Raw genomic sequence first — 24,149 nt, forward strand, 5'->3', positions numbered from 1 at the left:
CAAACACTAAAGGCTTCATTTTCACTAGCTAGTCACTGAAGATCATCAACTCTAGACTTCTTTGTGTAAGAGCACCACTACCAGCAGCAGGGCCAAGGATGTTTGCAGAAAGAGGGGGAGGGTAAATGAGATCAGAGTAGCAATGGGCTGGCCAGGAGGCCCAATTGCTGAGAGAAGTGTTGTAGAAGGCACTAAACATTCTAGAGCCATCTGTAGGGCCATGTCTGTAAGGAGGGAGGAAAGGGAAATGTCCCCATGGCCAGCTGAGTACTACCTGTGTAGGAAAATCTCTGTTAAGCTCCATTGGTGGATGCTATGGAGCCTGAAGGAATCCTCAAGGGACTGGGTGGCACAGCATGTGCTTTCATGGGGAAATAGTGAGTTCTGCAGACCCCTCAGTATGCAGAAGTGAGCAGAGTTGATCAAAGGCAGCAGGTGGGTGCAGTGTTGAGGGTGCTGGGCAAGGCAGGCAGGCACTCTTGATGCCATCTTTCTCTAGCCCTCGTCTTACAAGGAAGAAAGGATGGTCTTTACCCAGGACAATTCCTAACTCACTATAGTCTTCCCAGCTACCCAGACTTAGGGCAAATATCCCAAACAGGATAGATGCTGCCCCAAAGACTCAATAGGTCTAAATGAGCCACTGAGAAAATGAACTCCAGCTAGCTACCTCTCGAAGCCCTGTTTTGTAAATGCTCTTATTTCCTGTATGAAAGTTTGACTCACACATGCCACCCAGAGGCAGTAAACGGAATAGTTCATTATTGTGACCAGCGAGCCATTCTTTGTTTTTTATCGCCCTCCAGTGGCCATATTCTATTATTGTTCTTTGAATGCAAATGGCCCCTTGAAGTGTTCCTTTTAGGTGACATTGTGAGTTTGGCTTCCTATCATGGCCTGGGTTAGTTTCTCTGTGAGATGCAGAGGAAACTAGTATGTTTGATTCTTGAAGATCTGAGGATAAGATAAGAAGTTACCTTGATCTTGATCTTGACCTTGATCACAGAGGGGACCCAAGAACCTGGGTGCCATCTCAGAAGAGAGGGGCACGTAAGGAAGAGTAGTGGGAATGGGGAGAGATGCATTTAGAGAAGGGCACACTCGGTGGGAGACCTGGGCAAGTGAATGCTTTAGTGCCTCTATTTCTCCTAGAAGTTTTGTGGGGTGGGGAAAGTTGTAAATACTTCTGGAAAATAAAAAAAGCCAAGCTGGAAAGGCAAGCAAGTACCACCACCAAAACCAAGAACAGGTGCCCCTGCAGGATGTTCAGCTGCCATGCGTCTGGATGTTCTCAGATGAAAGGCCACTTGGCAGGACCGTCCAGAACCTGCGAATATTCAGAAGGAGCCTCATTTTTTCCCAGAGCCCCATCATTGCGTAGTGACCACCAGCCTCTGACCCAGCATATGCCTCTGTCTTTGGTGGCCTCCAGATGCCATCTGAAAATCTTAAAAAAAAAAAAACCCACATGGCTGACACATGTTTCTTTTGACCCTCTAGTTATTCCCTAAGGTATATTCATAGCTCTTCACACTGGCATCTCAAGGCCTGTTCTGTCCTCTTATGGAGCTGTTGGCTATTGTATAATCCACAGTGCCTTCAATTCTGCTGGTCTTTATGCAGCTGGTTTCTGCCTGCTGTTGTGTGCCTAGCCTGTTGGTCATTTCTTCTGCCTTCTTCAAGGTTCAGGTGCCTCCTCCAAGACTTTTGTCTTAGGCTTCCAGGTCCACAGCTCAACCCCTACAGCAACCGTGTTCCTCTCTATAGCTTTCTCCCTTCTGCACCCTCATGATCATAGACACATGAGCTCCGGCTTCCTATTGGATTTATTTACCACTTTTCCCTGTCCTGTATTAACATGGGAAATACATAATTGGAGTTTAACGCAGCGCTAGATACATATACTCCTCTAGACTGTACACGTAAGTGCACATCCCTACTCCTGGCCAGGTTGGGCCCCATAGAGTAGGGGTGTGCAGGGAAGAGATCTTGATGAATCTAGGAAGTCAACAGACTTAGCTTGAGACCCGCAGTCTACTCAGGGTCACTGTTGTCACTCTGGACTGTGATTGGTGGTGACAAAGTGTACTCTGGGAGAGTCTTGTGAATGGGTGACTGCTGTATACATGTGTGTATGCATGTACATATGTGTATAGTTTCCTTAAATGTTCAAATGATTTAACTATACAGCATGATAGGTCATAACACAAGTTCACTCTAGTTTGGTTTCCAGTTTCTGTGATAAAACAATGGCCCAAAACAACTTGTGGAGGAAAGGGTTCATTTGACCTCTGTATGTTATAGGCCATCCCTGAGTGAAGCCACTGAGGCAGACTCCGAAGGCAGGAGCCGAAGCTGAGATCACAGAGCTGCTTACTGGGTTGCTTTTCTTGGGCTCACTCAGCTATCTTTCATATATAGCCTAGACCCACCTGCCCAAGGGTGGCATTGCTCTCACAGTGGGCTGGGCTTCCCACATTAATCGTCAAGGTAATGCCCCTGGCAACCAGTCTGATAGAGGCAATTCTCCAGTTGAGGCTCCCTCTTCCCAGGTGACCCTTGATTGCACTAACTTGACAAAAACTAAGCAACACACCAATAGGATATTTATTAGTAATGTGCAACTTTTACTTCACATTTTTCACTTTATCATCTCTCTTCCTTTTCATTTGAAATTAGGCAAGGCAGATGAAGCTGAAGTCTTCCCACACTCCTACTCCATCTACCCCTTTCTCAAACACTGGTTTGTAACATACCAGGTAGTATCTCTGTATACTTTTATAACCACCTACTCTCTCTATACAGGGCCCACCTGGACCACCCGGTGTTCCAGGGCCCCCTGGACCTGGAGGACCCCCGGTAAGGCTGGCTCAACATTCTCTCAAAGGGGAACTTGGATAATATTTTCAAGGGCAGGGAACGGCTTTCTATGCCCATGTACAGAATAAAGACACAGATAGGAAGACTCTGGATGCATATGCCTCCAAAGTCCTGGACTCTCAGGCTCTTGGGTCCAGCATTTAGAAGTGACATATAAGTCAGCATAACACTAGGTGTTTTCTTCTAACATGGTATGGGGGTGCGTCATGCTGGTCTGCTGTTGAAGTATGCATAGATTTTTGTGGTCTGTTCTCACTAAACAACACTAAGGCCAGTGTTAGCATTCTCTTCTCTCATCCTTTAAAGATCAGCTAGGAAACTGTCCCATAGCAGGTCGTGGGCAGGGTAGACCCAACAGTGTACAGAGAAAGTATTCAGGTCTTGGTGGACATGGCAGTGGTCTCTGCTGAAGAACAGACACGCTGTGTGATCATCAACCATAGATCTGGGGCAATTCTGTGTTTTACAGTGGCTGGCAGTGAGTAGACACCCTGAAATACTCTCCTTAGAGCCAGAGGCCGGATCCTGTGCCAGGGCCAGCATTATGACAAGACTTTAATCTCAAGTAGACTGACAGTTTTTATACTTAACTTTTCAGGGTTTACCTGGAGAGCTCGGCTTCCCGGGAAAACCTGGGCCTGCTGGGCAAATGGTGAGTTGTTTCAGTTCTTCTGCTGCTTGTTCCTTATTGACCTCTTTTGCCCCATGTCAGAAGTAGCCAGGCATTTGCCCTGGCCCTGGGGTTCTCTTGCAGAGCTAGTGATGCCTTCTGAAGCCCCTTCCTTTACAGCAGATCGTGAGGCTGGGGCAGGCTGGTTCTCTTCTCTCCTGCTGTCTTCCAAGACTGCCTTCCCTTGGCCGTGGACAACCTTGTTCGTATTTCCAAAGAAACATTCATGAAGTCCCTTCCACTAAAATGTCAGGGGTCACTAAACCATTCTTATATTTCCTGACCTTGTTTCCCACTTATACATGGAGATGACCCTGGGATTTCAAGGGCTTTCAGGTTTCTTCTAAGCCCTAGGAATCAGCTAGCTTTAATGTCACAAGAAGCTATTCAGCTAAAGGTAGATATGTTACCTTGGCACATTGGTATACTCCTCTTTAGACACACAAATGGAGTGGCCTTGGAACAGTCGGCCACCCTGAAACCAGGTTCTGACCAGACGTCCCAAATCCCCAGGGGCTGCTTTACTCGGGAGTTTGTTTACAACAAGCTCCTTGTTGGAACTGCCAAGTGTACAGGGCAGGGTATGGATGGAGGCTCTGGATGCTGCAGGACATGCAGCACGGAGCAACTCTCCGTTCTATTTGGGTCACAGATCCCTCTGTGGACATAGATAAAAGACTCAGGACCCCAGGTGGATGCCAACCCATAACTGAAGCTCTGCTGCTCTTCAAAGGATATCAGCCATAAAGCCTTTGCTCAGGTGAACGCATGTGAACCTGGTGGAGCACCTGGTTAGTGCATAGTTCCTAGGAAACATTCCTTAGGCACAGTCACCAATTGCATTGTCACCCATGAGTATGTGGTGGCAGGGCCATACAGCAGCTCAAACTCACTAATCTCTTCTGATGCAGTGCATTTATTTGAAAGTATTCTCATCAATCTGGGAAGTATGGCATACACTTGTAATTCCAGGACAAGAGAGGCTGAGGCAGGAGAATTGCTTCAAGTTCTAAGTTATCCTGGGCTATGTAGACTTCAACTCAAATAGAACAGAAAACAAAGTGTTCAAATGACCACGAACAACTGTCTTCATACCGTGGAGGGGTTGTGGGGACAACAGTTTTTAAATGACATTATGGTTTTATCAAGATGAAGCTGTAGCTCAGCTCTGGCTTTCGACTTTGATCTTTTCTGGTCACTGTCATGATTTCACTGAAACGAGTGGCTCCTTCTCCTGTGGCTATGATGGTCAGCAAACCTCTTCTGTGCAGCGGGAACTTTAGAGGCAAAGAGAGATAGGAATCTTAAATCAGATTCAGAAAATTCTCATTTAGAAGAGCAAGCAAGAACATTTTTAAAAAAAACTATGAAAATTTTAAGGTAGACATGTAAGTACATATGTATAATTCCAACATGTAATAGTCTGAGGCAGGAGGATTGCTATGAGTTCAAGGCTAGACTGGACTATATAAAGACTACCAGGACAGCTAGAGCTATATAGTAAGATCCCAGTCCTTTTATTAAAAAACACAACAAAAAATGACTTAATAGCATTAAGAGAGACCAATAAATGGCCCCTGAGGTAGTCCGTGAGGGATTCTGTTTCCCATCAGTCCTCATGAGGGAGTGTGTGTGCTGAAGATATATGGCGTAAGGCCCTAAGAAGTGGGGGTGGCAATACAGTTTAGGCATAGTGTAGGGACTTGCAGTTGTATCCAGAAGGCTCTTCAGGTCCCCATCCACATCTCTGTGATCTCTGAGGCCATTCCATCCTGGGATTCATTGTCTCTTCATCTGCACCCAGCATCTGGGATAGAATCTCAAGGTTGGGGTGGAGAATACAGCTGGATTCAGAAGGCACACTATGAAACTCCTCAGAAATACAAGGTTGGGATGGCAGCCATGATGGTTGGAAGGAAGACACATGAAGCCATATGAGTCAGGAAAGGAGCCCAGGATCAATGCGGATGGTAATGTCTCTGGGGCCTCTTGAGGCCAAGATTAGGAATAGAACCTTGTCTTTCCTCTTCATTCATGTACATGTATGATACATGAGCTAGGGCACAGATCAGAGGGTAGTAACCGTGTAGTCCTGGCAAAATGTTAGGAAAGCCTGGCTGGCAGAGACTGACGCTTCTTAGAAAGGGAAACATCTGGAAAGTAGATGAGGCCATGCACCCAGGTCTAGCTGTAGAGTCATCTTGTAATCGGCATTTCCCTCAAGTCTTCACTAAACATGCCTTTGTTTTCATTTTGTTTCTTTCCTCTCTTGGGCCAGGGGATACCTGGAAAGGATGGGCTGAATGGACCACCAGGCCTGCCTGGCTCCAAGGTGGGTGCTTGCAGGGTGCTGTGAGTGTGAGAATCAGAAACTGAAGAGCAAAGGAGACTCCTGGTTGTTGGGTTCCAAAATGAGTCAATCGCCTGGACTTTGGACCAAGGCTAAGTTGAAATGGTTGGAACGGAGGTCAGATGGAACGGAGTTCTCCCAAAGCCACCAAGGAAGGCTCTGAATGTGTTCCAGTCAATCTGCAGAGATAAATCAGTCATGGGAGACTTCAGTTTTAAATGGTCTCCAGTGGGTTCCAGTAGTAATGACAGGGAGAATCAAAGGTTAGAGTCTAGGTAGTACAAAACCAAATTCCCACTTTAAATGCCTCGAGTGAATAAATAGGCAATGGATAATAATTAAAAAATTTTTAAAGAATTTAAAGTTTTATTTTATGAGAATGAGTGTTTTGCCTGCATGTGTGTCCGTGCACCACACAGTCCCTCAGAGGTCAGAAGAGGCCGTTGTTAGTCCCTGTTTCCCAGGAACTGAAGCTATGGACTGACACATAGCTTCTGGGAACCTGCTGAAGTCCTTTGCAGGAGCGACAGTGCTCCTAACCACTGATCAACCTCTCCAGCCCTAGCAACGGACAGTTTAAACAAATAAAGTTTATTATTAAATTGTAATTGTATGTTGGTCAGACGTGCCCTTGAAAGGCAGCTGTGGAAGAAAACTTTTAATGTCTTGGTGAAATCTGTTGTTCTTTTCACTCAGATTTTTTTCATAAGAAAATATAGAAGAAATGTGGACATAGATCTATTTATAGTCATTTTATTTGCTTATTCTTATTGGACAGAGTGATGGGTTTCAGAAAGGCCTTTCTGTTCAGGTAGACCATGGGCTTTGGCTAGGGTCAACCCCCCTTCTTGTTAGTTACTCCCATCCCTTCCTCCAGCCCTTCATCTACTACTCCATACACACATTCTTGATTTTATGTGTCTATAGAAAAATCTAGGAGCCACAAATGAAGGAAAACTTATTTTTGTTTTTCTTAATCTGCTCTATTTCATTTAATATGATGACTTGAAGCTGCATCTATTTATTTTTTCAAATGGCATGGTTTCATTCTTCTTCATGGCCGAATAAAATTGACACACATGTATACATATATTCACGCTTTCTTGCTTTCATTTCATCTGTTGACAAGCACCTAGGCCGATTCAATAATTTAGCTATTGTGAATGGTGCAGTATCTCTGTAGTATGTTGATTTAGAATCCTAGGGTTATACTGTTTAAAGCCATTTGTGTAAATATTAGTTACTTCCTTCTCTGGCTAATCAAGTACTTTGTATTTTCAGATCAAAGGGTATTCTCACATTGTCCCTAGTCCAAATCTCTCAGAAGAAAAGAGATGTCATCTGTACTCAATCACATGCCTTGAGGAACAGAGCTGGGGAATATCGGATGTAGGAGGGGTCCTGAAGTGAAGGGAATGAATGACATTTGTATTCTGCTACATGCCTTAAGCAACAGAGCTGGGGAATATGGGATGTAAGAGCATGAGAATTCGGAACCATCTATACACAGGTGGCCCTGTTCCAGACCTATCCACAGCCAACAGTAGGTGTGTTCAACCAAGTGTGGTCCCTTTTGTGTTGACTCTGCATTTTCTTCCCACAGGGAGAACCAGGGGACCCTGGTGAAAGTGGAGTGCCTGGACTGCCAGGACCTCGGGTATGATTCTCCCCATTCCTGTTGCCCCTATGTCTCCAGATAGGGTTGTGTGACTGTATGTGTACCATCTAGGGGTCACAAAAGAAACATGAAGATAATTGGAAAAGGGCTAGTTAGCACAGTTGGCAGATCCATGGGGCTCCTTCATGATACCCTGAGTCTGATCAGATCAGAGCCAAGATCATCTCCTAGGGAGTGGTTCTAGGGGGTGATGTGGTCCTGCTAGGGAGACCTGCTGCATAGAGGAAGCTCCAAGGAAAGCTGAAGACCTGAGAAAAAGATAAAACATTCACTGACTATTCTGTCCTGCCAGGGAGTGAGCAAGGGGTCTAGAGATATTTCTCATTTCCTCCTCTTCTTACTCTCTCCCAGTATTTTTGTCTTTCTTACCTTACCTTTTCTTCCCAAGACTTCTGGTGTTTGGTCCCTTCTTAAATGCAGTGACAGAGAAATCCTGCTGGGACAGTCTGCAAGTTCATCACCTACTGGGCTTCCAGCAAATGGAGTAGCATGAAAATTGGGTGGAGAAGCAGGCTGCTCACCCTGTGATTGACAGGACACTGCCATGAATGTATACAGTCCAGTGCCTTGTGTCAGTGGCTCTCCCTACATGCTCATGAGTTCCTTACTGTGGATTTTCCTGATGAGGACAGAGAGTTACAGGATCCTGCTTCTCCAAGCCATCAATTCAAGATCCCAGTATAGCTAGGGCTCAGAATAGTCAACATAAAAGAGAGGAGAGCTAGACTCTGGTGTGCATTTACAAATAATGCCAAAGTTTAGTTCTGAGGGACTTTGTAGCCAGTCTGACTGTGTCAGGAAAACTGACCCGCCACCTGCTATCTGCTTTGCTCCTGCTCCACCATGTGTGGGTTAAGAACAGTGTCCGGGTCGTTCTCAGCTCTATAGTGCCCTCTCCTGTCCACAGTTAGGGAACAGTGTGGATCCTACATAAGGACTTGTGTCGTGGAGGGACTTAATAAGTCAGTCCTATTAGAGTGCAGAATGGACTGAACTGTCCAAATTAGCTGGTATTAGCAGGAAGTGAGGTAGTTGAAGACCTATCGGGTCACCTCATCACCTCATTTGATAGCCAGCAATCAAGCTCAGTCTACACTCCAGTAGCCTTCAGAGTTTCCAGCCACACTCAGCTTATTCTTCCTCAGCACCTAGGAAAGAGTTCACACAACAGAAGAATCTGTGCCTGCTGAACTCAGGGGAAAACTTCAGTGGTGAACAATTTGCACAGCTCTGTCTAGGGAAGTTCTTATGAGATATGCTGTAAACCTGGGGGTATTGATGGGATCTGTAGGATGCACAGAAAATTCTAGAGTGTACTAACTCCATATGACAGAAGATCCATGAGGCTCCATCATGATAGCCTTCATCAGTACTCCTTCATGACAGGAGATACCAGTGGGCTCTCCCAAGCCTTTTATAGTAAGGACACTAATCCCATTCAGAGCGAATTTACCACCATGCCTGACTACCTCACAAAGGCACCATTCCATAGTAACTCTTTGAAGATTATGTCTTAACATAATTTATTTTAGGAGAAGCATTAAGACCACAGCAGAAACTGTGGATCATTTCATGGAACCAGAGCTACAGGCTAAGATGAATGTGTACACTAAACATACATCTAGTTTCTTCATCTCTACTACCTCCTTCCTTTTCCTTCCTTCTTGAATCCCATGTCTCCCTCCTCCTTTCCCATAATCTCTTCCTTGCCTTCCTGTCTGATAAGCAATGCTGCCCCAGGCCTTCATAACCAGTTGACTTGGCACAGCTCTGGGAAAAATCCACACCACCAACTGGCTCAATCTTTCATTCATGTGTCTACTCATCAGAAAACCATACTTCTTATGGGTATCTATACCAAAGCTTTTACTAAATATTGTGTCAGATATTAAACATATATTTCCTCTGAAGGAATTAGTGATTACTTTTCAGATATACAGTTAGAAATTAACCTGCCATGCATCTGTTCTAGCAAGGGTCCTGTGATACAGCAGCCGATAGCCTTGGAATGGGGTTCTTCTGATCCAGTCTGGTCTCCCATGTCAGTTTGATGACACAAATTGGAGAAATGTGTTCTTTGGTATGCTGTGACAAAATTTTTCAGGCTAAGTTATTTGGAAACAGAAATGTATTCTTCCCAGTTCTGGAGGTTGCAAAGTTCAAGGTGAATGTGGTGGTTGATTTGGAGGCGGCAAGATGCTTTCTGCTTTGTAGAAGATCCATACATCTTTAAATGCTATGGTAACACCAGAGGTAGACGATAAGATGGACACTTTCCAGGAGACCAGCCTTTGTGACAGGAAAGAACAGTGGGCTCTCCCAAGCCTTTTATAGTAAGGACCCTGATCCCATTCAGGAGGAATCTACCTCCATGGCTGACTACCTCCCAAAGGCCCCACCTCATAGTAACTCTTTGAAGATTATGTCTTGACATAATTTTTCAGGAGAAGCATTAAGACCACACCAGAAACTTCATAGATAAGAATGAAATTGACAAGGGTCAAGAACTGATATGGACCTCTCTAGGGCATGCTTTCTCCTAGAAGCCTGGGAACATAGCATCATCTTCTAGGACGATCTCCCATTGCAACATTAGCGAGAAGGAGAATTTAAACTCTTCAGTGCTTGTAAGCACAGAGGACTGCCTGATTTTATGAAAAGAAGGAACAATAACCAGGAAGCCTGAGTCATAGGGACACATTCTGTACCAGCTTCTCCTTCATTGCTGAGCCCAGAGTGGAGTGGGGTTTTGGGATTCCTGATAAGTCCAAAGACCTGGTTTGGGATACATCCAAAAGTTCCAGGTTCGGCTCCATGTTGTTTTAAATTGCAGATGTTTGGTTCAGGAAGAGCAGATGCAGCATGCACTACTCCTTTTGGGGAAGCAGAAGACAGTATGGGAGAGTGTAGAATTCCTTTCTGTAGAAATAAAAAACACTTAGGCTTCATGCTTCAGGGTCTCGGGACCTAATGTCTCATTTTGAGAGAGCAAAGGCCCATGGCTGGCATGCACTGAGGATGTGTGGGCTGAACTGTGGTGTGACAGCCATGTTTGAAGGTATACATAGAAGATAGTGGAACTTTGTTACTCTGTCTACAGGGTGAAGTTGGGGAGCAGGGCCTTGCAGGTCATCCTGGTGAGAAGGTTAGTGTGCTCATATTTTTATTTATTGTTTAATTCTTTAATTAATGAGTCATCATTATACATCATGTCCTAGATAAGCATTATAAAAGAATCACAAAGAATCTTGCCTTTTGAAAGTTCATTACATTTATCTCATGCTTCAGTTTGTTTAATTGTTTTAAGTGTGTCCTAGGCATCAGTAGTTGTGCTGAGCATTAGAGCCCATTGAGGAACCCAAAGAAACTGGGCATAAGAACAATTTTTACATTGAGGAACAAATGTAGTGAAGGAGGCGTGCCATCCTAAAGAGGGGGTTAGGGATGTCAGGAAAGATGCTAAAGTGTCGACACTGTAGCTGAGTCCTAAAAGGGTAAAGAAGTTAGTAGATACCTAGAGAGGTAGGATGAAGGTTCCTGAAACAGGAAATGACCTAATCAGGAAGAAGCATAGGGAACTACTTCCCATGTGACTAAGTTTGAAATCTATGAGGGGATGAAAAGCATGTGACCTAGGACCCCTCTCACAGGGAAACCCTCCCACTGGTACTTACTGGTTTTGTTCTCATAGGGAGAAGTTGGCCTTCCGGGTGCTCCAGGCTTCCCAGGAGTACGTGGAGAGAAAGGAGACCAGGTAAGAGGGACTGCTTCTTAACACCAGGGCCAATGTGCCTGTGGCCAAGGAAAACATATTTTCTGAAGTCTTCCTCCCTTGGAATGAGGTGATGACTTTGAGATTAGAGTAACTCTCAATGTTGAGGAGTGAGATACACAAGATCAGAGTCTAGAGTCCTTAGGCATGGATGAAAGGATGGTGACTGAGAGACACCTCTGAGAAGAGCTGACATCTTTAGAGGAAACGGGCTGTGAGGCACCAAAATCAGGAGTCAGCTGCTTCTAGAGCCTCCTTGAAGTTAGGTTTCACTGTGGCCATCCTGCAGAGGAGGCAAGAGCAAGCACAGGTGTGATTCACATTCCTGTCATACAGCACCAAAGTGCCCTCACTCAGAGAGGCAGAGGTTCTAATGCTTTTTATGTAACCTTTACTTTAGGGAGAAAAAGGTGAACTGGGACTTCCAGGTCCGAAAGGTGCCCAAGGAGAAAAGGTAACAGCTGCCTGCACTGACCCTCATCACCAAATTTCCTAGCTGGTTTCCAGAGAGAGGGTGGAAGTCAGGAGGGAGGAAGGGAAGAAGGGAAAAAGAAGAGGGAGAGGGAGAAAGAGAAAGGGAGGGAGGTAGAGGAGAGGAGAGAGGAAGGGAGGAGGAGACGAAAAGGGAGAGGGAGGAGGAGGAGGAGGAGGAGGAGGAGGAGGAGGAGGAGGAGAAGTTTTACAGGATGTATTTGTGTTACTTCAAAGTATGTTTCTAAGTAATCCTGACACAGGGTAGCATTGCTACTCTGTCTTAAGGGTCTGTCAACACTGACATACTTTTGTTTTCTTCCAGAAAGCCTCTGTCTAGATAGTAATCTTATCATCTCTGAGTTAGTTTAAATGGTTATTTCTTCTCCATCTGCCAGGGTAGAGCCCAGAGCCCATGCTCTGACCAATTCACAAAGTCCTGCAGATTCAGTTCCTAGTGTAATAAGCTGCTGGTTATGAGAGAAGGGGATTCATCCTCAATGGTCTCCAAGCCTGCTGATACCTGACCATCTTCTTCACTGTAGACTCACAGAATGTTGACACATAGTACTGATTTCTTGGCTCCAGGGGCCAATGATTCTCAGAGGCTCAAAGGCTCCTTCTTCCTTAAAGGTGTCTGCTCTGACATTGCACTTGCCACACTCTGGTTCTCAATAAATCAGTAAACCAAGATGTGTTTCAAATCCATTAGTAGAAGCATCCGGTGGAAGCACCATCATGGGTAGGTTAGATCGAAGTGGGGGAAACCTCTGTTATAGGCCTCAGATGCTCTGTGATGACACAATTAACTAGCTTTGGGGGTAGCAGAAGCTACTGATATATTAACACATTGCAAAAGTTTACCTAATAGTCACGTGGATATTAGACCCAGGTGGGAGAGGAATGGCTCCTGCAACATCCCAGCCTCTACAATCTTTTATTTCTAATCCATTAATCATCTGTGGATGGTTCCAGAAAGGGTGCTTGGTACTTCTTTCCAGGAACTTTTGTTCAAACTTGGATTCTCAGAAATGCACTTTCTTTTTTTAAATATATATATAATTTATTTATTTTTTCAAATTGTAATTTATACTCATTCACACAGGGGTTATAAACACAAAAAGACAGGACGTGGGGAAGGGGATGACACTGAAGCATGGGTGTTCAGGGGGAATACAGATATCTTTCAGAACAGGGTATCTGCTGGTTGAGGGTTCAGGGGACAGGTCACTATGACTCTGCCTATAATTCACTTGTCATTATCTAAGTTGGTATTATTTGCCAAGGCTGCCTATTTACAAGGTCTGTGACTACTCAGGCTGGTAAATTGTCACAAAAGCTGCCTGTTTACAATAGCTCACAGCCATCTGTTTCAGTGTTTATTCACAGAGACCCAAGACTTGGTGTTAGTATACATGTATGACAGGCCTATTGCTGATTTTAGGCCTATGGCTGATTTTAGGCCTTCAGTGTGTAAGCAGGGCTGCCCCTGACATCTCCTCCCTTCTCTAAGTATAGAAGGGCTGTGGCGATTCTAATCTTGCGAAGGTGGGGATAGAGGCCTGACCTCCAGTAATTGAAGGGGACCTTGTAATGGCTCCGGTCCCCCTGTTGTTGTCCAGTGAGGCATGAGGGCCATACCTGTCCTGATGTCTTTTTCCTGGAGAGGGAATACTTTTGACATCAACCCCTATGCAGTCAGGCTTGTCCCTCAGGGAACCCAGAAAGATATTTTTAACTTTTATTGATATTCCCTTGCAGTGCTTAGCCTCGCAGCCTAAGCAAGAATTCAGATCGCCAGTCAAAGGGGGTTCTGGGTGGCCCCTCTCTGCTTAGTCTAGGGGCAGAAGTTCCCTCTTTTAGGTTGGGTGGAGATGGGTTTTGGGAACACCCTGGATAAAGTAACAACCTCATCTTGAGTCTTGTGGTCCTCCATAGCTAACTTATGATAATGTATCTGAATAGGTTGTGCTACCAAATTATTTATCTGTTGTTTCACAGAGTTAGTCAGCCTATTTGAGGCCCAGGGACCAGAAGAAATAAGCAAAAAGAACCCAAGTAATGGTCCTAAGATGAGAGGAGGTAGGGTTGACAACCCTGGAGAGGCTGAAAACCATTTCTTGTACCAGCACTCATCTTTCTCTTTCTCTCTCTGAGTTTTCTCAGCGCCTTCTCTGACCTTTTTCATGCTCTCTTTAACCATCCCTGTCTTGTCTATGTAAAGGCAACACTCTTCTTTAAGGGCTGTACACAGTCAAGAGCTGTACACAGTCTTTTCTATTATAATAGAGTAAATCAAGTTCAATAAGTATCTTTGCGATTTTTGGAGGTCTCTTCAGACAGCGAAATGAGGGATTTCTTCAGATTAGTGATGTCAATCTCTAGCTGTTTGATGTTCTTGTCAGTGGCCCTTCAAAGGTCTGAGTAGTATAAGTTCGGAGGCCAGCATCTGGATTAGAACTTCTAATAGCAGACATCACGGGTGATTCATTTTTACCTGGAAAGGGAAAAGAAGGGAATTCTCAGGGAGACTTCTCTTCTCTCGATGTAAATTGTTATTCATTTTATTTATGGTTGGGCCTGGCTTTGTAGGGGTATCTATTTATTTCATTAATGTTTTTGGTAGCCAATTAGCTATGCCTTCTTTGGTATCAAACAGGCATATCAATCCTCAGCCCCATAAGGGAACTGGGTCTGGGCCATTCTCTTTAAGGGTAAGAGGGTCCTTCCCCATATCTGTGTCATAGTTTTTATTGGTCTCGGTGATGCCAGAGGCAGTCAGCAGCAGATTTGCCATGAGCTTTCAGTTTTAGAGAGTTAAAAGTGAACAAGGCATGATGGAGAGTATTTCAGGGGGACTCCTTCTTGGGGGGGTACCATTCCCCCTCTTTTGTTTTTAAAGCCTATTTTTCAGATTTCTTGTAAAATCAGGGCAGAAGCACCAACAGTCACTCCTTCCACACTAAAAGAATCATGCGGACATTATTTAAAGAAATATAAATCTATATTAATAATCTCTTTTATCAAAGGACTGTTATAGCACAGCCGACAACTAATCAGACTATGTAATATATCGATTAATAATAGCTTCTTCTACTTTTTGTGAGATTACTTCTCTTTTGTCAATTAATTGTTGAGAGAAATTAGGATTTACATCTCTCTTGAGAATATTAAACAGAGACTTAAATTCTTTTGTGGAGAGCTTAAAATAAGATCTTAGCCAGTTAGCATCTCCTAGAAACTTTTGAAAATAATATAAATTAAGTAAACTCTCTCTCTCTCTCTTTTTTCAGACCCTTTATCTGTTTTTTTTATTGGATGTTTAATGTATTTACCTTTCAATATTATGTCCTCTCCCATTCTCCCCCAAAATCCCTTATTCCATACCCTCTCCTCCTATTTTTATGAGGGTGCGCTCCAAACAACCTCCCAGTTCCATCTCCCTGCTCTTGAATTCCTCAACACTAGGGAATCCAAACTTTTGGGGACCATGGCCCTCCACTTCCACTGATGTCTGACAAGGCCACCCTCAGTTACCTATACAGGTGGAGACATGAGTCCCTCCCTTTGTGCTCTCATGCTGGAGGTTTAGACTTTGGGAGCTCTGTTGAAACTTTTGATACTCCTTCTAGACCAAAGCACCCACACTTTGGTCTTCCTTCTTCTTCTTGAGTTTCATGTGGTCAAGGCTGCCCACTCTCTCCCTACCTATTCAATATAGTACTGGAAGTCTTAGCCAGAGCAATTAGGCAACACAAGGAGGTCAAAGGGATACAAATTGGAAAGGAAGAAGTCAAAATCTCACTATTTGCAGATGATATGATAGTATATTTAAGGGACCCCAAAACTTCCACCAGAGAACTCCTAAACCTGATAAACAACTTTAGCAAAGTGGCTGGATATAAAATTAACTCAAGCAAATCAGTAGCCTTCCTCTACTCAAAAGATAATCTGGCTGAGAAAGAAATTATGGAAATGACACCCTTCACAATAGTCACAGATAATATAAAATACCTTGGTGTGAGTCTAACCAAGCAAGTAAAAGACCTATATGACAAGAACTTCAAGCCCCCGAAGAAAGAAATCGAAGCAGATCTCAGAAGATGGAAAGATCTCCCATGCTCATGGATTGGAAGGATTAATATAGTAAAAATGGCTATTGCCAAAAGCAATCTACAGATTTAATGTAATCCCCATCAAAATTCCCACTCAATTCTTCACAGAGATAGAAAGAGCAATCTTAAAATTCATTTGGAATAACAAAAAACCCAGGATAGCGAAAACTACTCTCAGCAATAAAAGAACTTCTGGGGGAATCACCATCCCTGATTTCAAGCTGTACTACAAAGCAATAGTGATAAAAACTGCATGGTATTGGAACAGAGACAGGAAGGAGGATTAATGAAATAGAATAGAAGACCCAGAAATGAACCTCCATACCTATGGTCATTTGATCTTTGACAAAGGAAGTAAAACCATCCAGTGGAAAAAAGACAGCATTTTCAACAAATGGTGCTGGTCCAACTGGAGGTCAACATGTAGAAGAATGCAAATTGATCCATACTTATCTCCTTGTACAAAACTCAATTCCAAGTGTATCAAGGATCTCCACATAAAACCAGCTACACTGAAACTAATAGAAGAGAAATTGGGGGAAAGCCTCAAACACATGGGCACAGGAGAAAAGTTCCTGAACAGAATACCAATGGCTTGTGCTCTAAGATCAAGAATTCCCAAATGGGACCTCATAAAACTGCAAAGCTTCTGTAAAGCAAAGGACACAGTCAATAGGACAAAGCAGCAACCAACAGATTGGGAAAAAATCTTTACCAACCCTACATCTGATAAAGGGCTAATATCCAAGGTGTACAAAGAACTGAAGAAATTAGACTCTAGACAATCAAAGAACCCTATTAAAAAATGGAGCACAGAGCTGAACAAATTCTCAACTGTGGAAGCTTGAATGGTTGAGAAGCACCTAAAGAAGTGTTCAGCATCCCTAGTCATCAGGGAAATGCAAATGAAAACAACCCTGAGTTTCCACCTCACACCAGTCAGAATGGCTAAGATCAAAAACACAGGTGACAGCAGATGTTGGCGAGGATGGGGAGAAAGAGGAACACTCCTCCACTGTTGGTGGGATTTTAAACTGGTACAACCACTATGGAAAGCAGTCTGGCAGTATCTCAGAAAATTGAACATAGTGTTACCTGAGGACCCAGCTATACCACTCCTGGGCATATACCCAAAAGATGTTTCAACATGCAACAAGGACACATGCTCCACTATGTTCATAGCAGCCTTATTTATAATAGCCAGAAGTTGGAAAGAACCCAGATGTCCTTCAACAGAAGAATGGATGCAGAGAATGTGGTACATTTATACAATGGAGTGCTACTCAGCTATTAAAAACAATGAGTTCATGAAATTCTTAGGCAAATGGATGGAACTGGAAAATATCATCCTGAGTGAGGTGACCCAATCTCAAAAGAACATGCATGGTATGCACTCACTGATAAGTGGATATTAGCCCAAAAGCTCACAATACCTAAGACACAACGCATAGAAATGCACTTTCTAATAAAGATCTTCCTTTCTAGAATGTAGAGGCATAGGGAGGCCACAAGGCTGTACTTGTTTTGTCAGAATTATAGGCAAGCTTCTAAAGATTCTGGGTCATGTTAGGCTCCACTAGAGTTTCAGATAATAAATCCAGAACAAGACACTAATGCAAGGCTGCCTTCTTCTGACTGGGCTTGGCAAGTCCCTGCCTCAACTTTGCCCTCCACTGTTTTTGCCCTATAGCTAGCACCTTGGAATTGGGAATGGTAATTCTTCCTGCTTGTCAAGGACAACTTAGGGCTGAAAACTCACAGAGAAGCAGGATTTGAATCCAGACCTATCAATGCCAAACTTATTCTAAACCCATTGCTTTCTAAAGTTAAGCCTCTTACTCAAAGTTGGAGAGTCTCCCTCCCACCACCTGCCTACTGGTGGCCATTCTTCCTACACAGCTCTGGGGATAGACAAGGAGATGGTTGTCAAGGCATCCTGTGTCCTCTGCTTTAGACACCTCTTCCTGTGTCTTTTCATTTTACACCTATTTGTCTGTTTGTCCACACCCCTTCTAGGAAGCACTGGGTTTTGATATCTTGGCTTTGTTAATGGCAAGGAGATGGGGTAGGTATGATGGTCTCCAGAGCACTAGAGCCTGTCAGGAAGGAGACAGTCAGTCAGTCACACCATGACTCTGATGGCACTTCTCCTGGAACTTCTGTCATGTCAGACCAAGTGAAAAAGCTGGATTCTGAGTAGGAATCCAGGTGCCTGTCTGCCTGTCTGTCTGTCTGTCTGTCTGTCTATGTTTGTACATCTGGTCTGAGGCTTTTGTGTCTCACTGTCTCTATTGTTGAAACAAAGAGGAAATCATGTAACCAATAATAAGTCAGTCTTAGGAAGGCAATTAACATATACTTCCTCTCATATGTGGCATATATATATATATATATACATATATATATATATATATGGCACATATATGAGGATATGAATATATATGGGACATTAAAATAAAGGTGTAGAATTTGGACAAGGAAGGGGGGACTCCCAGTGGCGTGGAGTACAGCAGCAAAGTACAATATACCTTATATAATTATATAAAAATATCATTATGAAAGCTATAATTTTGTGTATAAAATATAAAAATACTGTATGGACCTACCTACAGAGGTAAATCAGTTCATATACATGAGATACATAACTTAGAATGTGCTATGTAGCAGAAGAAACAAGCCAAAGGCAATTCTACCATTTTAGTCCTTATGATATGGTAGAAGCGGGTTTCAAGTTCAGCTGAATCAGATCCCACACTTGTGCTGCACATGAGAACAATCCTGGTATATGTGGGTATATGAGCACAGCTTGCCTGTCTAAGGGGGTAGCACAGCTCTGGAGGTCCCTCTCAGGGATCTAGACGTCGGTATGGCCATGAAGCTAAAGAGTATGTGTGCGAACATCTGCTGTAACTGGCTTTGATGGCAGCAATTGAAACAACTTCAGAATCCTCTCTATTATTACAAAATGCTGAAATGATACATGGTACTTAAATAATAACCTGTAGATAAACACACCAGTCTAGAAACTTTAAAAACACATGTCTGAGATACTGTATAATTTAGCATTTAAATTATGTGTGTGTCCCAACTACAATCTATTCAAGTATATGCAAGGAGGGTAGTCTACTTTTCTTGGGGGAAATGTTGTTATAGAACTTTCTTACCATCAGCAGAATAGATATGAATATATATATATATATATATATATATATATATGATCTTACACATATTTTCATTTCTTCTAGGGTGAGGTTGGTCCAGCAGGTCCCCCTGGCTTACCTGGAACTGTAAGTTACTCTGATTCTAATCTCATCTCCTTCTCTGAATTCCTAAGACAATGGGGTACACACACACACCAGTTATTAATATGCTATCATTAATTCATTAACTAGACCCACTCTTAGTTCTTCTAGTGAAGAGAAGCCCTGTGCTTATTTTATTCACTTTGTTCAACAAAGGCACAATTATAATTTGTCAGAATATATCATAGACACTGAGAGTACAACTCTACCTATTTCTCACAGGGACTCTGAGACAAGAATCTAGAGACAAGAAGCCATTCCTTCAGGGTGGGACCTTAGTACCATACCCCAAGCCTCTGACTCCTCTCCCACCTTCCACAGGCATCCTCAGTGTTTAGGGATTTTTAAGGCTATCTGATGACAGTCAGCTTTTCAACTGTGACCTGTGAGATATTCCAATAGATTTTTGTCTAATTGTGGGTAGAATGTTAGATAAGTTAAGGCAGTGAATGGCAATTGGCTGTGAAGGGAGGGAAGATAGCCCAAGACAGCATGGTGCTGTGTTGACAACATTCCACTTTTCCATCATTACAAATCAGAGCCTTACAGCATATTTAGCATAGATATAGTGTTTGTCTGTGATCTTTAGTATGTAGTAATAAATATAAAATGGCCACTTTTCTTATCAGTTATCTTATTCCAGATAATTCTGCAATGGGTCTAGTTTTGGAAGTATTATTTTTTATTTCAATATTTCTTTTGCATTTTGTGGTTCTTTTTGGGCAGTTGACAGGGACATTGCTCATGGATCTGTTTGCAAATTCTAATGGGACTGTAGATAAATTCCCTCTCTGGATGGCACCAGGTTTTACCTTTTTCCTTTTACCAACACCAGTTTTCTGGGGCAAATAAAATTTCCTCAGGGGTTTATTTCAGTAGTCTGATAGGGAGGACACCAGTGTCTATCTTTAAAATATATTCTCTCCTATGAGGATGGTTATATTTATGTAAAAACTGCATGTACGTGTGCACATTGTAGTGTTGCTTATAATGATAAAAATTATGAACTCTTTACATGATTATAACATAGGATTAAATAAGTCCTGGAATGTATCTATATCAAAATCCAACTTTATACAACACACATATATACATTCACAGACACATACCCATACATATGCTCATGTGGACATACTTATTCAGCCCTACATACACACATAATACATAATAACACACATGTGCACACATGCATATAAATTTACTCATGCACACCTACATATACATACACATACACACACATTTTAGAGTCTTGAAATTTTATGGATGAACACACTAAATAGAACATGCTAATGAGGAAAAAAATTAATTTGTGGATCATTGGGAACAAAGTGTCTTCCATCTTCTGTGTGGACGTCAGGTCCTGAGTCTACATTATTCAGATGTCTCTGTCCTTTGGTTTCCTCATCCATACAACAGGACAGAGGCAGATCATGCCCTGTCACCAGCTGGAGAAATCATCTCTTGACACATGTGATTAACTGGCAGTGATGTACTCAGGTTTACTATTACTATATTTCTTGCACAGAATTATGCATTTTCATATTTTCAGAGCCCTATGTAAACACTAACATGGGCTCTATTGGGCTGAACCGAGACAGCCGTCTAACTGGGAGAAGTCTGGAACTAGGGATTTGAAGGGAAAGAGAGGAAGCCACATTTTACCTTTTATGTGAATCACCATGTTTCTCTGCCTGCTCATTTTGTCCCTTGGGCTTTTGCTCTGGGCCAACCACTGGCAGCCTTCTGACTTCACAGAGAACTTATAGTCTCTTCAGGGAAGGAAATTGAAGGTGTACAAATACAAAAACAAGTCAAATTATAACTATTTGGAGATGATATATTTTACATAAAACATTCCAAAGCTTCTACCAGAACTTTCTAGAAATAATCAACACCCTCAGCAAAGTGGTGGAATTAAAAAAAATCAAGCTACAAAAACCTTTCTATTTATTGACAACAAGCATGCTAAGAAGGAGATTATGGGCATGTTTCCATTCACAGAAGTCTAAATTTATCTAGGAACAAACCTAATTAAGGAGGTGAAGGATCTCTACAATTAAACAGACCTTTGAAGAGAGGGATGGAGGAAGACATAGAAAGGCTTCCCATGCTCTTGGACTTAGAATTAATATTGCTTGATCTTCTACCATCCTACAGATTCACTGCACTCCCTATAAAAAGTTCCATGTTCTTCACAGAAATAAAATAGAAAACCTGAAATTCACCTGGACACAAAAAAGACCCCAGATAGCTAAAGAAGCCCTGAGTAAGATGAATAGTGCTGGAGGGGTCACCATTCCAGAGCTGTGGAATTAAAGCAGCGTGATGCTGGCACAGACCCAGACATGTAGATGAGTGGAAACAAACAGAAGCTCCAAGGATAGGAATACACTCTAATCCCAGACACATACACACACACACACACACACACACACACACACACACACACAATGCCATCCAGTTGATGTGCATACCAAGGGGACTCAGATGATCTAATTTATATGTGAGTACTAGAAGAAGAAGGGATATCTATGGAGACAACCAGAAGGCTCCCGCAGGCTAGGCCACAGTTGAAGGGGAGCAGTGTTCCAGGCCCAAGGAATAGCATATATGAAAGCATTGAGACTAGACAAAGCAGGGGCAGCCTGGGTAGTGGGAAGACTGGAGGGTCACTGAAGTTCATGATGGTCTCCACTGGCCTCTCCATGAGCCAGTGGCTGGGCTCCCTTGTTAGTCTCTTCACCTTTGTCCCTTGCAAGCACAAGTCAGGTGATAATACTGGGAAAAGATAGATACCCGAATTCAGTGTCCTAGGCTGCCTTCCAGCTGCCTTCATGGGGTATTCCATTTTGGCTTCCAGTAGGCTTTATCTGCCTCTTCCTGATGAGGGCAGAGAAGCTACTAAAAGATATCTGGAGTCACAGAAGGTATGGGATCATGGAGCATCTAAATCTATGGATTGCACATCCCATCATTAATGTATGGGTACATGCTGACCACTTAAAGCTGACTGTTGGACAAACTCAATGATAATAAAGGACACATGTGAAACTGGACACACATATATGTCCAGTACCTGGAAGGTAGAGAGGCAGAAGGCTTAGGAATTCAAGGTCATCTTTGGCTATTTCAAAAGTTTGAAGCCAGCTTTGAGAGACATGAGATTCTGCCTCAAAAGCACAAGTCAAATAAGTTATTTTTCTTTGGTAAGGGTGGCCACTTACCCTTAGTAGGTTGCCTGTGCTTCAGTGAATAATTCTATACCATTTACATATGGGAAGCACCAATAATAATACTCTGTGGCTCATTAATGAAAGAGGACATGAGGCTGAGAGGGAGGAACATAACACTGAGAGAATCTGGGGATAATTGGAGGGAAGGAGTGGGAAATGGATATGATTAAAATACATGGTACACACACATACACACACACACACTCACACACGCACACACACAGAGTTTTTAAAAATAAACTAACACCTTCCACAAAAGACAAATATAAAAAAGCATTTCAAGTCTATGCTCTTTGGTTTGGCAGGATTTTAAAAATGAAACAGAAGGCTCCTTTGATTCTGAGATTTCTAACTTGTTTGGTTTTCCTTTTCAGCCATCAATGTTCACACCACATCCAAAAATGCCAGTAAGTAGCAGTGGGCCCTGTGCACCCTGTGGCCTCAGTTCATCTGGTGATGCTGCAGGGCAAGGGTGGGGGTGGCAGTAGGGGTTCATTTCTCAGCCCTTCATGCTGGTTAGGCAGCCTCAAGGATTCTAGAACTTGTCCTGGAAAACAGAAGGGGACAAATTATTGCAAGAAACTGGTTCTCATGGCAGGCAGACATTCTAGGGACATCACCCAGTGGTCAAGAACAAAGGCTGTCCCTCTCTGTGCAGAGTTTAATTTGTTATGCCCAGAGCTACTGGTTTCTGTGAAACTAGAGATATCAGAACTGCCAGAACAGTCTCTGTCAATGTTGGGAGCAAAGAGACTGAAGATGGGAAGACTTTAAGCTCTCAGTCCATCAAACTGGTTGCCTCATAGAGAGAATTTCCACAATATTCCATTCAGGCTTCTAGGAAATTAAGCCTCCATAGTTTACTGCACACACTGAAACACTTAATAAGAAGATGGAAATCACCTCCACAGCCAGTTTGGGGTTCTGTTTTGATGAAGCAAAACCTCTCACTCTTAGATTTGAACAATAAATCAGGATCATTCTGAGCCTCCAATCCAGCCAACAGGAACAGCCTTGGATATGGTCGCCAGAGAAATGGAAGTGATCTTGTGTCAATTCTGAGAGGTGGAGCTGATGTGCTAAAAAGCAGGAGATGGGGTCACTCTCGAGTTACATGTACCATATGCTTCTATCCAACAGGGAGAGCAAGGGCCTAAAGGCGAAAAGGGTGACCCTGGCGAGCCTGGAGCCCTGGTGAGTCACACACCCTGGACACTGCCCACCATTTCCCTAGTTTGCTAAAGACAAGGAATCCATGCATGTCTGGCTCTAGGTCTTAACCCTACTGGCCGCTCTACATACTGGAGGAATTAGTAAATAGAATGTAGCCTGTTTCAATTCTTAGGACTTTGATGTTATGGCTTTTGTGGATCTCAGATTATAACCATTGCACGTACCCAAACCTGGTTCCATCTTCTAGTTCACTGGACATTTTTCTTTCACTGCAGGGACCACAGGGCCATCCTGGAGAATGGGGTCCTCGGGGACCCATTGGACCTCCGGTAAGAGAGCCCTTTCCCCACTTGTTAGTTTCTGAACCATGCTACCCCATCATGTCTTGTCCACCAGCTTCCTAGTTGACATTTTGAGAATTCTTACTAGGGCAGTAGATATGGAGGTATGGGCTATGACAGAGCTAAGATTCCCAGCACCTTGCAAAACTGACCCCCCAAAACAA

General features: G+C 43.1%; 1 protein-coding gene across 1 annotated transcript in view; it reads left to right on the forward strand.

Annotated features, from left to right (window-relative positions):
- Nucleotides 1-24,149, forward strand: part of Col22a1 (collagen type XXII alpha 1 chain) — a 236,740-nt gene that overhangs the window by 115,376 nt on the left and 97,215 nt on the right. The window contains exons 24-34 of the mRNA XM_028773262.1: nt 2,806-2,859; nt 3,479-3,532; nt 5,829-5,882; nt 7,504-7,557; nt 10,679-10,723; nt 11,270-11,332; nt 11,751-11,804; nt 19,182-19,223; nt 22,846-22,878; nt 23,612-23,665; nt 23,920-23,973. Of these exons, the coding sequence (XP_028629095.1) occupies nt 2,806-2,859; nt 3,479-3,532; nt 5,829-5,882; nt 7,504-7,557; nt 10,679-10,723; nt 11,270-11,332; nt 11,751-11,804; nt 19,182-19,223; nt 22,846-22,878; nt 23,612-23,665; nt 23,920-23,973 (561 nt within the window). The remainder of the gene's footprint in view (nt 1-2,805; nt 2,860-3,478; nt 3,533-5,828; nt 5,883-7,503; nt 7,558-10,678; nt 10,724-11,269; nt 11,333-11,750; nt 11,805-19,181; nt 19,224-22,845; nt 22,879-23,611; nt 23,666-23,919; nt 23,974-24,149) is intronic.

The sequence above is a fragment of the Grammomys surdaster genome, unplaced genomic scaffold (assembly GCF_004785775.1).
Source record: "Grammomys surdaster isolate TR1022 unplaced genomic scaffold, NIH_TR_1.0 224, whole genome shotgun sequence".
NCBI lineage: Eukaryota > Metazoa > Chordata > Mammalia > Rodentia > Muridae > Grammomys > Grammomys surdaster.